Source organism: Thermobia domestica, chromosome 14, assembly GCF_964235325.1.
Source record: "Thermobia domestica chromosome 14, izTheDome1.hap1.1, whole genome shotgun sequence".
Lineage (NCBI taxonomy): Eukaryota > Metazoa > Arthropoda > Insecta > Zygentoma > Lepismatidae > Thermobia > Thermobia domestica.
Window position 1 is genome coordinate 167,276,020 of NC_137467.1, and position 15,109 is coordinate 167,291,128.

Genomic DNA, 15,109 nt, shown 5'->3' on the forward strand with positions numbered 1-15,109 from the left:
TTTGGTTATGCTAATTAATTAAAGTTGCATGTATTTGTTCAAAAAGTAACACCCTTCATTTGTGAACTCTGTACGCGCAGCAGTATCTTTTAAAAAAATCAACTTGCTTATTCTGCCTTCTGGGGAAAATGAACTTCTTATAGCTCCCACTGACCGTAACTTCTACATGTATGCATATTTCCAATGTTAGGTTGGTGCGAATGAAATGTCCGTTTCACATCTAGTAGGAAACAACACAACACTGGGATGGACTAAGGTCACATGTCTAACGTCACTAAGTCAGTACACATTCAAGCAATGCCTTAATATGGTAAATGTTTATTTTCTTCTTCAAGGTGAGTTCAAACCTTGACCTCGCCTCTTGTGTACACCAGAGCAAGTCACAAAAAATAATCAACAGTATATTTGGGTCATGAATGGCGAATGAATCCATCATTTGCCGTTGGTTTGTTAAACTTTGTTGTGGTGCCACAGCATTGCAAAATGAGTCTCTGGATACCGCTCAGCCATGGTGTTCGGATGCGCTCCTCAGGAATACCGTGGAAGCAGACAGTTGGAAAATTGTTCGTGCTATTGCAAACGATTTAGGCATACTGCATCCATATCAGTCTCGTTCGGCAGCTTTGTGCAGTTAGGAAGATGATTAAGTTCGATTCATGAATGCTACATGAATATGAATTGATACTGGCCAAAGGATTGCCGTCTGAAGATACCAGTGTTCTGAGTGTAAGGAATAACCGGGAAGATTTCTTGCATCACATTGTCTGACATTCATAAACGGTCATGACAATGGTTGAATCTTGATCAAAATTCCAGGACGGTTTCCAAAACACTTAGATGTTGCTGATATGACGATCTATAGTAAGGTTGATTCGTCATATATTCCTCCGTCGGAAAAAAAAAAAAAAAAAGACATCACTTTAGATCATTGCGAAGCTGAACTCCATAAAATATACCACAACTTTGCCTGCAAGCATCTACAAATGTTCAGAAGACGTAATGTGCTCATAGTATGCAAGTGTCGCTCAAAGGACGTTGTAGACGCTCTATGTATTGCAGTATGAAACCGTTCTTCATCCACCGTATTCTCCTGACTCAGCTCCTGAGATTTCTCTCACCGACTACCATATTTAATTAATATATTTTAGCTTTAGAGATATTAACGATGTTGAGTTTGTATGGCATCCTTATATTTTTGTTGCTTACTGATTTATATGGAGATTTATTTTTCTGGTTTCTTTTGAATACATTAAAATATTAGTGATGAGATTGATTTTTCCCTTCAAGTCTTCTTGAATGTCCATATGTTTTTTAAAATGAATTTGTATTAAATATAAATGCAATATTTTATACATTAAATTTGCTTATTAAATATTAAAATTATAATTATATACGAGAATTTAATTCCCATGATGTTAGCCAGATTTAAAGAAAAGGTCAGTAAAATTAAACCATTAAATTTCCAGTTCATTTCTAAGAAAATGGGAAAATAATTCCCCATATATGGATAAATCAACGACTGAAAACAAAGATGGCGCAGGTATTCAACTTAGCAGAGTTGCCAGATGTGAAGGTTTAAAAAATAGCGAGGTTGTGCGCCAAAAGTAGCGGATTTGAACTATTTGTAGCCCAAATATAACAATAAATTGTGTTGGAACTATACACTTTTAATAATGGCATATACAGGGTGTTTCAAAACAACAACGACAACGTTTGGGAGGGAGGGATAAGACAAAAAGTATAGACCATCCTGAGTGCACAAATGCTTCCTTTCGGAGTTATAGGCTGCCGAAAACATGGAAAACTGAACTTTAAAGGTTCATAGCTGCAAAACTATGGCACATACAGTAGTCGAATCAAGACTTCACTTAGGAACTAGTATGTGCCCTATTCACATATCCAAGTTTCAGAATCTGGCGGTACTTCCGCCACAATTTTTATAGAGTTAGTTGGAGAGAGTTCAAATTATATGCCCTAGCCAAACTCTATAAACATTTCTTCGTGAGTACCTTAGGATTCTGAAACATGTATTTTTGGATAAGGCACATACTAGTTCCTAAGTGAAGTCTTCACCCCACTACGGTAGGTTCTATAGTTTTGGGACCTTTAAAGTCCATTTTTGCATATTTTCGGTAGCCTATAACTCCGAAAGGAAACATTTGTGGACCGAGGTTGGTATGTACATTTAGTCTTATCTTGGTGTCAAGAATCACCTCCCAAACGTTGTCGGTGTTGTTTTGAAACACCCTGTATTCGGATCCTTATCGGTTTAATGGAACCACTTAGAGTTAAAAATACGTCAGGCATCTCAGACGGCGACCGCAGCTCTGGGCTGTTGGCGATTATGTATTATGGTAAACCCCGTACTACATGAAGCGAAGTAGAAGAACAGAGTGCAGTGAACTGAGCAGATCACGATGGTGTAAAATGAGCAACCTTTCTAATTTCCAAGGAATTACATGTTTGCTTAAGTCAATTTGTGGGCTCTGATATCCTTCACAAAGTTTAGAGTACGCTTTTTCACTCATTCCTCACTTCTTCAATTTATTTGCTAAATTCTTCATTACATTGGACATTTTTATTGTATTTTACTCATTATATTATTACGGGTAATACAGTAACACAATTATATTTGCAATGTTCAAGCTCACTCAGCTCCGTTCATCTACTAGGCCTACGTATTAACTGAGACACCAACATGGTCAGTAATACTGGAGCAGCGCAAACTCAAGAAAAGTATAGTGTTTTCAGATCTGAAGATTAAAATGTACTAAAATAAGATTTGAAGTAGTATCGAACATGTTAGGATGAGTAAAACTATTTTCATTGCGAATAGAATACTCAACAAACAAAGCTTTTATTGTTAATAATGTTTTGTAATTTTATGTATGAAAATAAATAAAAAGTAGCTCATTTTTAAGAGTTATAGTCTACAAATATTTAAAGTAGCTAAAAAAAATAGTGTGTCGTCCAATTTGAAATTTTAGTATCGAGAACACTTTAAAAATTGCCTAATTCGATAGTTGCATCCCAATCTGGAAATACTGCTAGGTACAACGTAGTTAATTTCATTGTTTTACAGTATCCTGTGTGCAATTGTAAAAGTATGCTCTTTAGTGATAAAGGTAGGTAACATTTTTTTTTTTTTTTTAATTAACCAACCCTATACCTCGCCATGTATTTCTAATATTCAATTTAATTTGAAGTTTCATTCTTCGAACAAACTTAATGTTATGTTCTTAATTTCTTTTCAGCTGGAGCGTGCGTACGACCAAATAATTCTTCCACTAGAAAGTTTCCGGAAGGAACATATTGGAGGAGTCAAGGTAAGTCAATAAGTAAAATAATTTCATCTTAATACGTACGTAAAGAAACCCTAGTCCAGTGGTTCCCAACCTGTAGGGCGTGAAGAGTAAGCAAAATGGCTGCAAGCGACTGACAGCTATGAAATTACATTCGTAAACAGATTTATAACAAAGATCGTTTTCCAAAAGTACCGTACAAACGCAAAATAATTATTGCGTAAGCACTGTGGTTCAATTAAGAGCGAAGATTATTAAATAATAATAATAATTATTATTACAATTTTACACAGAAATTTTGGTGAAAAGAAATAAAACATTAGTAAGAATTATTATTATTACTAGCTGAAATGTCTGTTCTTCGCACGAAGAGAATAGGCTTATGGGAAAACTTGACTCCCCTTCCCCTTTAATATCTATCTCCATGAAAGTATAATGAAAAATATACATAAGATATTCTATTTTTGACACAAATATTGAAACACCGTACCCCCATAGAATACACCTTGAACCAAATTGATATGAATAAAAATTCCAGCTTGAAGTGGGTACTATATATCATCCAAAAGTCATTTCAAACCGGTCAGATGTTTTCTCGACTCTAAAAACTATGAATTTGACACAAATCTCAGAGTCATTTTTTACATTTTATTTTTCACCTACCCACCCCACCCTCTGCAAATGGGGATGGACTTGGGTTTGAACGGCATTGGAAGTAGGACTATTTATTTCAGCAACCTCAAAAACTACGCATTCGACACTAATATCGGTTATTTTCAAATGATTTTACGTCACAATTTCACCCCCCTTCAGGATGCTAATGGGGGACAAATTTGAACTTAAAATGGCATCTGGAGTGTCATTCTTTATCTAAGCGACACTGAAAACTATGGATTCGACACTAATATCAGACTTTTTAAAATCATTTTTATGTCTGTCCCTCCCACTTCCCTCTAGGAATGCTCAGGGTGTCTTGTTCCCACTGGAGGCTGAACGTAGGCGTAAACGGCATCATGACTGCCAACAGTTAACGCTGAAAACTAGTGATCTAAACTAATGTGGTTCACTTTCGATATTTTTACATGCTACCATTTTATCTCCCTCCGGGGGTGTGAATGAGGACTTCGGACTCAAACGCCATCTGAACGACTCCGAGAGCTACAGATTCGAAACTAATATAGTCCGTTTTCGATCAATCATATATATATATATATATATATATATATATATATATATATATATATATATATATACCTCTTCCCCTAAATGTGCAAGTGGGTCTTGCTCTTTTTTTTGGCATTGTCACACTGGGACCAAACCCGGAACCAAGTGCACCACACGCGCACGCGCTAGCCACTATACCAACGGTGTTATTATTATTATTATTATTATTATTATTATTATTATTATTATTATTATTATTATTATTATTATTATTATTGAAGCTTGAGAATTCAATGCTGAAAACTAGTTTGAAATTGCAAAAGAGATCAGACCAACCAGTGTCTAGAGGGAGGGGGGTGAATTGAATTGGAGTTTAGCGTTCGTAGGACCGATCCAGTATGAGACGTGAACCTACAATTTAACGTAGGATCCGAACTGTATAAGCTCTCATTGGGAATCGAGCCCAGGTCTCTCGAAGAGGGCGTGAAGTATCTAGGGTCCACAAAGAGGAATGCCAAGCAAACGTGGTTGAGAACTACTGCCTAGTCGTATTTGGAACAGTTAATCTGTCACATTTTTTTGCTGGAGCAATCATTTCTAATCCGCCGATGTGTGAATTAGGAACGCGCTCTTACGATCTGAGAAAAGCAGAAACACAATGCGCAAAGAAGGGGAAGAACGATATTGAAGAATGTAATAAATTAATGTTATCACCGTATGTGAAATCACAATCCACCGATAGTACGCCTACACAATCTTCCGACTGTGGTATCGATATTCTTGTTTGCTTATTACTACGGTATTTTATTAACGCCAGGCTTCCTTTTTTCTTCCTTGTAGTTTTCTGAGAGAAGGAGCAGGAAACTGACGTCACAGAGCATTTCGTTGGATTGGAAATGACTTGGCTGAAATAGCTTTATGGTGATACATGTAGTTTAAATTTTTAAAAGTAAACTTTGTATGTCTTGTTCAACTAGATTTCTCCATTTTGATAAAATGTAACAATCACTTTCCCCGTCCCTCCTACCGATGTGATTTCCTGTACTCTGTATTGATACGTAGTTTTTATTATTATTATTATTATTATTATTATTATTATTATTATTATTATTAATAATAATAATTATTAATTATTGATTATTGAACATTCTTAACTCTTAGCATCCATAAAGGGATTAAAGTAAAAGTACATTTTAACACATGCAGTGTGACCTCAAGTCAATTTTCAGAGGTGGCGATTCCGATGGTGCTGAGTTGCTCGAGTATCTTTCCCTCCACGCAAACTTTGTGTGTGGGGGGGGGATTACTGAGCAGTCACACAAAAGAGAAAGAAGATAAATAAGGAAAGAATGATAAAAGGGTAAATTTCAATCTGGCTGTATTAATTGATAAGAGGGTCCGATTTTTCACAGAGTGAGGGGGGATAGATAAAAAATTTAATTTTTGAACTAAAGAAGGTCATTTCATTTCAGTTCCATGCATTGTATGTTATCATTTTACAAAAAAAAAAAGTGCTTAAATTCTGATTTATTTAACTAACTTACTTTGGTTCCTTTTACTTTAAGGGAAGCACGGTAGCTCAGTGGTAGAGCGCTTAGCTGTGGTGCGTGTGTCCGTGGTTTGATCCCCGGCCATGTAACTTTGTGGAGAACACCATCGTGTTCGGGGTTTTTCTTGGGATACTCCCGTTTCCTTCCACATTATCATTCGGTGAATTCTTCCACCATCATTCACTTGCAAAAATCATCCTTCTTTCTTAGCCTAAGTTCTAAAATATGAGTTCCTTCTTGCACCATCATACTCATTAATATTTTTCACGGTGGAGAAGAAAACTCCATTCAGAAGTACTTATAGCTTCATTTTCTAGACAGTCAATTTTCAAATTTTTCCGGGAAAGGAGCATGGACTTCCAGTGAAGCCTTTGACAAGGGAACCTTCCGAAAATGATAGCTGCAGTGAAAGATATGACCTATGCCAATTGAAAGAGCTGTAACAGAGATGAGCATTCCCAAAAAATTAGCTGCCCATAGCAATAGGTTCAAGAAATATAAGGGGTGGAAGTTCGGGAAACAGCAAGGTTGGACAAGGGGGAAAGTGCAAATTCCGCAAAAAAAAAAAGGGGGGGGCACTGCAAAATACAATGCTGGCAAGTGATGTATAGAAAGACTTGCCACAATAGGGAACAAGTGGAGGCCACCAGTACGGTTAACAGTGTTGCCAACTGCAATAAAAAGTACATGTTTTGCAAAGAGCACTATATGAATTGAGTGCAATATTCAGTGTCATGTAGAACATAAGATATGGCGTGTATAATTAGTGGTACAATCTAACAAAAGAGAATAGAAAAAACAGAAGTACGAAAAATACGGAAAAGACGAAGTTGGCCATAATGCGCCACATTTGATCACGAGCTGTGCATATTAGAATGAACAAAACAAGAAGCACCGACTATGCAGGAAACCGACGTACCTAGAGTCGAAAAGAAAAACGAGTTCCAAAGTTGGCAGCACTAGCCATGAACATCCAGACAAGTCTAATATAGTTAGGCCACTCGCTTCACAAAAAGAAAATTCCGGCAACAGGCATCACTTGGAATGCATCAATGCTAGAGTGATTGAGGCAATGCCAAGTTGGGGAACATGAAATGGTTGGGTTGAGCCAACTACCTATAATAGAAGTAAACATTATATCATGGTTGGGTCGTATGTGGGAATATACAGGGTGTCCCACCAAACTTTGTGACCTGAAAGATTTGAGAAACGAACAAAAATGTGACGGATCCAGTTGTGCAGGAATGTACCAATGTCAGGGGATGATAAAAGTCTGTGAGAAGCAAGTGCCCCCAGGATCACCATCATAGGGCCCCAGGAGCCAACTTCAAACTTTCAAATGGCAACAGGGACCGAGTGGTACCCCTCTCGATAGATCATGGAATGTGCAACAACACATATAGGAAACATTTGCTATATGAAGCATGTTTTTCAAAATAGCCGCCACAAATATATTTTATGTCTTAACATGGCATCGAACATTGTGATCTCAAATTCCTGCGAAGCGAAAAGAGATGTTGCAAATCCAATTGCACAGGAATGTACTCATGTCGAGGGCCAAGAAAACTTTGTAAGAAGCAAGTCCCCAGGGTCCCCATCATAAGGCTCAAGGGGTCAACCGCAACATTTCAAATGGGAACAGGGGGCGGATGATATTTCTCTGGATAGATACAACAGAAACATTTGCCATATGAAGCACGGGTTTCAAAATGGCCGCCAAAAATGCACGTTTTTCTTGTCACCGAGCATATATTTTTGGCGGCCATTTTGAAATCCCATATAGTAAATATTTCTGATATGCGTTGTTGCATATTCTATGATTTATCGAAAGAAATATAACTCGACCGATGGTGCTATTTGAAAGTTTGAAGTTGGCCCCTGGGGCCCTATGATGGGGGACTTGGGGGCACTTGCGTCTCACAGAAGTTTCTCGCCCGCTGACATGGGTACATTGCTGCACAACTGGATGTGTCACATTTTTTTTTCGCTTTGAAACTATTTCAGTCGCAGAGTTAGGTGGGACACTCTGGATACATCATATAGGCGGTGATAGTACTGCAGACAGCAACACACAGCAGATCAAGCCTTTGATTATGTTTGCTTTCTACTGGTGTGGATATGTGATTGTAATCGTTATTTTGCGTCGTGGTTCGGATTAATTTCTCAGTCTCATACCGCGCCCCTTCCTTCTCTTATTTTCCAGCTACTTTACGACGTATACGATCACTTACCCATGCCTACAGTTTCGTCATGCGGTAGCCGGAAACGCAATAAACGAAAGTGTAGACAACGTAAATAAATTTGTTAGGCTACGAGTACAATAGAATTTGATATTAACTATGCAAATGATAAAATTACCTTTTGGTAAAACGAGTATAATGCTACTATAAAAGCACAAATATTACATACGTTTGTATTTACAATGTATTCACCATGAATAATCTAACACTGTTTTTACGCTAGTGGCTTTGTTTTAATAATAGACGAAGAGGTGGCATTAGGGTATTTAACTCACGTGTCTCTTCGGCCAGCCTGTCGATATCACTCCCCCGCTGTTCTGTGCTCGATGATGTGTGTTGTTGTTGAAGTTGAAGTCCCAAGGTTGACTCTTGACCGCTGCTTCCGCACTGAGAGTTCCCAATAGATGTGGTAAATGTGAGTCCTATTCCATGAGATTATCGACGCACCATCAGACAATTTCACTTACGTAAATGTTACTGTACAAAAACACGCACTGCCGTTGTCACATTCAGAAACTTTGTTTATTCTGGCTTAACACTGAGCGTATCAACAGAATACTTATATGTGTATAACCCTCTAGTAGATAGGCAGCTTAAACGCTGCTCTTAGGAAAAGAGAAGGCGCGAGAGAGTATCGACGAGTCATCCGTCGATTGTCCGCAGAGCAACTGCCCCTGCCCCCAATTCTGCTATTGCGTATATGTCATCCAGGCTGGGGCCCTTCGGTGATGACGTATGATGACAAGTTCACACTCTTTGGCTAAAGAAGTGCGGACATTTTAAATAATCAAATCAGCGTTGAGCACTGTCAAGAAGTAAAGTGTTTTTGCGACTTTCCCGTTTGTTAGGGACTGAGAGCGTTCACAAAGAGGGTCGTTGTTTCTGCGTCGTATGTCCATATATGGTTGCGAAATCTAACGGAAGTCTACTAACACAGATGAAAAGAAATACCAAAGCGATGACAAAGAGTTTCTAGAATATTTGGATCTATACGAGGGTTGATTAATAAAGTTCAGAGTAAATCTATTTTCTCAATGTTTCTTTTAAATTGCAAAAAATGAGCCGTAGGACGGTGACAACCTATTGGGGCCCGAGCAGTGTCCGAGCAAATTGCTTCAATTTGTGAAGAGAACCCTGGCCGTTGAAGGGTTAATAGTCCATACTGGAATGTCACTTAATGGTCATTGTATTTTGGGAACGTCCTGTATATAAATCAACCGTCGCCGAGAGTTCACTATAAAGATTCAGTATATCGGGACTACACTGTATATAATTCACTCCACTAGTGTACTGAAGTGTTATTAGAGAATCACTATATTGGGGGAACACTGTATATGAATCGAAGATGATTAGGGGTTCACTATAAAAATTCGACGTATTGGGACTGCACTGTATATATATATCACTTCACTTATTAACTGTGAGGTTGCTCACCCTGTATGACGACAAGCCACCTTTGTTAAAGCCACCAATTATGTTCTTTAAAGCCACCTTTGATTTACATGAAGCCACTTGTAAATCCGAATTAAGCCACTTTTAAGTTCTAATTAAGCCACCTTTTGTTTAAACAAAGCCACCTTTATGCCACCATTAATAGATTGTTCATTTTTTCAGTTTATATTCTCTTTTATTTATTTATTTATTTATTTATTTATTTTTCAAATACTGGTTTCTCACCATAATAAAAAATATTTTAATTCACTTTTCAATTATATCTTGCAAAACACATGATATACTTAAACATATTAAACCAAATAAATGTACAAATGAACATTAATATAGAGAATGCTTAACTACTAAACAATAGTAAAATGTGTATATCGATTTCGAAAATGTAGCCTAACAACGTAACGAATGGTAATATCGAAATTTCTAATACGTAGTTTGTGTAGTGTGGTATGTGTATATATGCACCTTTTACAACAAACTTAATTAATACTCAAATTTTCTAAAATAACATCAAAATGACTATATCAACTAATATGTATATATTCATAAATGCAAAATATTAATAATTCAAAAGAATTTCCAAAACAAAAATTCGTAAAATAGTTACGACATAAATCACATACTAATTATTCAAAATACTATATTCTCAATTTACTGAAAATCAAAAGTACTAAAAGAATGCAAAATCAAATATACTATCAAGTCTCAATAATCGTATTGCTCAAACAACAAACAAGAGATTCATCAAATTGTTTTAAATAATTTTGGGATTCACATGTCAACTCACTTTTTCTTTTTTTTTTTTTTTTAATTATCAGCATTGGTTACAACAAACGTAAACTTTTATTTTACTTATTTATTTATTGCAATAAGTATGTGGGCATCAACACTAGCGCACGGAACTTGTATAACATTGGCGAACATACGACCTTTGGCTGATACAATCATTTCTGAATCTCATTTTCAACAAACATCTTATTGGCAAAAGGCATATTACAACTCTATTTTACGGGCATTAAACGCAAACACATATCACATAATAAGAGGGATATACAATCCACCTCTAAACGCATTAAATACTTAGAAAAGGCATTCCCTACTCGTCTAGAAACAAGCTAGGTATTCGGGAGATAATAAGGAGTATCTACCTCCAAACGTGAGTCGCCCTTTAATGGCCTTTGACATCACGTCAAAAATACGCGTACATAATAAAATCCATACAAGGATGCCGCTCTATACAGCCTTTGGCATCTCAAAATAGCCCTAACTTATTTGTAATGCTCAATTGCCGTTCAGTTGAACTCAAACGTATACGGCTCAAAATACCTTGCACACAATCATTTTGTTCGCTCGATGATCATTATCAATATCAACGTGCCTAACAGATTTAAACCTGATTGCCTCATCATACTATAAACAATAGGATCTATCAATTACTGTTGAATTGTACAACAAACCAAATTCTTCCCATTATTATTATTATTACTGTTATTTTTCAAATTCTCAACTCTCAAATTCAAATTCAATCTAAAATTTGTTATAGTTGTGTGAGTTTATTGACAAGTGTTGATTCGAAACGATGTTCTCTCCTTTCAAACTCTTGAACATGAAAATAATCAGATAAACAACAAAGTAATTCATTAATCACAATCACACTTTTCAAATGAACTATGTAGCGAAAGTTCCAACTGATACTTTTCTCAAATTGACAGGAATAAAACTCTAATAAAGTGAATTGAATTAAAAATTTTCTACCTGTATGAATTATTTAAAGCAAGCAAAATATAATTAGGTATTCTCTCCTTTGTGTGAGTCGTTGAGCAATAGATAAACTTGTAAAAACTACAAAAGTAAACTTTTTTTTTTTTTTTTTTAAATATGTTTTCCACATTAAAACTACTTCTTCATTTTAAATGTCTGTTTTCCAAAATAATAATTGGAATATGCGAACATAATATGTAAATGTAATATGATATATGAACAAAATCTAAATTCTAATTGTATTTTCTCACTAAATATGTAAAACATATTCATAAAACTAGTAAAGTTCAAAATTAGATAAAGTTTTCCTATATATTAACATACGTATTGTATCATGATATGCATAATAGTTAAACTATCAATCTATATGTTTGCATTACATAACCTAACTAGTAAACTTTAAAACATTTTAATATATATACTTAAGTTAAACGGCGATTAGGCCTTTCGAAGCGCCATCCTGCGTGCCATTGATTGGCAAAGCAGGTCGTAAGTCATAAATTAAACAAAAAATAGGTTAATGAATTGATCCCGAAGATCAATGAGCGCCGACTTACTATTTTCTTACAGCTTGAAGTATGCGGGAGCGCCAACCTTCCCGACGATTTGGATAAAATCGCTTCTGCATGAAATCCTAATCCCTCCCAGCCAGATGCTTTACGCATCGTAGCTATGTCATAATCGGGTAAAATTTTCCAACCCCAATTGGGCTGCCAGTATCTAGACCTACAGAAGGTATTGAAAAAAAAATATGAAAAGGACAAGAAGAATACCCTGGGGGAGGGAAAGTTCGATACTACAGCCCTGAATCTCAACATCATTGACCATTTATTAATTATTAATATTTTTTCGGCCCGCTCATACCTACAGAATTAGTAGGTTTACAATTGCATTCCTTTAAAGAGCGCTAGCCAATACGAAAGAATTGTGCGGCTTTACTAGCAAATTGCACTTATCAACATCAGTAATATCGTCATGTCCGGTATTAAGTCACAATCGGGAATAAATCAATACATTTAGCCATATCGGGTGGTGACCATATCACTTACAATCAGAATGTCACATTCGTTATTCAATTAATTTCACCTTATGGCATCTATTATTCATATTTCCTCAATTTCTGAAATACACTCATTTCAAAATTTAAAACAATATTTATCAGATTTTGTCTAAAATCAAACCGACAATGTTAATAAGTTCAGAGCTAATAATAAATTAAATTATCGAATTTTCATAATGTTTTATAGCTTGTTGATTAAACATTAATACATTTTAACACCTGCTGTTACGTAACAAAGTTGATGTATTCTCATAGCATAAATTTAATTCTGAAAAAACATTGCTTGAAATTCCAACTTAGCATCTTAAGTTTTTATTTATTTACTTTAACTTGGCTATAACAATTTATCAACAACAATTTCGTGATGGACGTTTAATGGCAACTAACTGGGTTATGGGCACTTGCAAAACTGAGCTAGAGTAATTCATATTGCGGTTGTCTTTAAAAAGACACTTTACACAATATAAGAGGGGTAAATTCACCTCAAAACATGGGCGTTTCTTAGAAATATCTTCTGAATATTCACAAATCGAACATAAAAGGATATACATATCAACCTTGTGGACCATTGTCATTTAATAGCATAAACGCACAAAAAATATAGGCTTCTTGCCTCCTCCAGCACCCTTGGCTGGGAACTTAACAACGATAACGAGGGAAAAATCAACCTCGAAAAACACAGATGCGGCCTTTCATTGCCCTTTGCATCGTGCATACTTCGCAATATACATAATTCATGGTCCTCAGTACAAGCGTTTGCCTCTCCATAGGCCTTATACGCTATGATCGCCTTGTATGCGAATATTATCGCTAGTATCCTGAAACGCAACATCGGTGTCGCTCTTCAAAATAGCCTTTGACACCGGCATTAACCCGCAACGTGGAACTACGTATTAGCTTAATCCGTTCTCGCCCAATCATAGTTCTTAAATTACCACTGGCCCTTGCCTTACATATCTCAGTTGCTCACTGCCATTATACGTCTCTTTTTTTTTTTTTTTTCATTTCAAGGCATCTCAAATTGAACGAAACAAATTGCCGAATCGTTTTACTAAACTGAAACAAGTTTCTGATGCAAACTTAAACAAATGACGAGAGTACTTCAACATTGAATTCTTTACGATGCAAAATATTATTCACTTTTAACAAAATATTCCACTTTTAAATGTACCGAATATATTATAGGTAATGCTGCCTAAACAAAACAAACACTTTATATATCGATAGCAAATTGTGTCGGTTATCATTGGTAGTACAGTTTTCGAGAAACATTATTATAACTATACGTAATATTTCTCGAAAAGCGTACTACAGGAAGGAAAGAAGAGAAAAGTTATTTACCAAAATCCCTAATAAACACAATTTATAATCTCTTTTTCGTCAATTAAAAATGAATATCTAATAAAATGTGAAGTTTTAAGCGTCAAATTAAATATCTTGTTATTAAATAAATAGATTTAGAATGTCATAAGCCGAAATAGAATTTAGAAGTGTGTGTGTCTAAAGGCCAAATTCACACACTGGCTGAGGCCCAACCGGATGCCAAACCGATTTCGTCACTGTAATTTTGAAAAAGAATAGTAGTGACGCCTCTAGGGGTTGAATCATAATTTTCAACCTTTTACCTCTTCTTAACTTGTAGAACAGTTTTCGTGATTAAATTCAATTAAGTTCAAAACTTCATTAGTATCATAACAAATACCCACTGACTTTACATAACGAACATTATACGTGAATGGATTCATAAGCAAATTATTAAATTCAACGTTATTTTCAAGTATTTACGAAATCATACTAAGTATTATTTAATTTTCAATGTTCTGACGCCTAGCCAGTCTTATATTACAAAACTCATCATACTTTTACACATACTTCATGACAAAGTCAGATGGAAAAATTCGTTAACTGAAAACCACACTTTTTTTTTTTTTTTTTTTTAAATTTCATAATTAATTGTAACATTCATTAGTGTTTCTCTAATTGAATTTTAAGTATCTCTAATTGCCTAACATTTCTCTAAATGCCTAATGGTATGGGGACAGCTAAATGTTCATATAATCATACAAGGTAAATGAATAAAAACTCAAAGAAAATAAAATAGTAAAATTTTATTAATGACATTTGGTTCCCAGGACTGGAAGTACCTGAAAAGAAATAAAACATACAAAGCATAGACATCCTAACAAAAATTCGATACAGAAATTCCGTATCCAAAACGGGTTAACCAAAATTTCCAAAAGTGGATGGGTGTTATTAAAATTTCAAAGTCCGAAATCGCGATCTAAATCAATTACCTATTTAAAATTTCCAATGCTGTCCTTTCTCTGCTTTTCACATTCATCTCTCATCTCCAAAAACTGTAAAGAAACAATAAAACATGGTATTTAAATAAACGTACCTGATTATGAATGGATACTGGTGGTTCCTCAGGCTGGGCGCGTCGGTGACAGTGTGCACACACCTGAAGCTGAAAAACAAATTCCTAACTTTCGCAGTTCGAGGGGGAATAATTAAAATAAAAGAGTAATAATATTTATCTTCATGTTCTATAAAAACCTAAAAGTCATATTCCGTATTTAATTT

The 15,109-nt window shown here is 35.5% G+C and overlaps 1 protein-coding gene across 3 annotated transcripts in view; it reads left to right on the forward strand.

The window, feature by feature from the left end:
* The window catches only part of Graf (GTPase regulator associated with FAK), a 329,103-nt gene that overhangs the window by 156,775 nt on the left and 157,219 nt on the right, over positions 1–15,109 (forward strand). For all 3 annotated transcript variants that reach the window (XM_081739156.1, XM_081739155.1, XM_081739157.1), the window contains exon 3: positions 3,255–3,326. In XM_081739156.1, the coding sequence (XP_081595282.1) occupies positions 3,255–3,326 (72 nt within the window). The remainder of the gene's footprint in view (positions 1–3,254; positions 3,327–15,109) is intronic.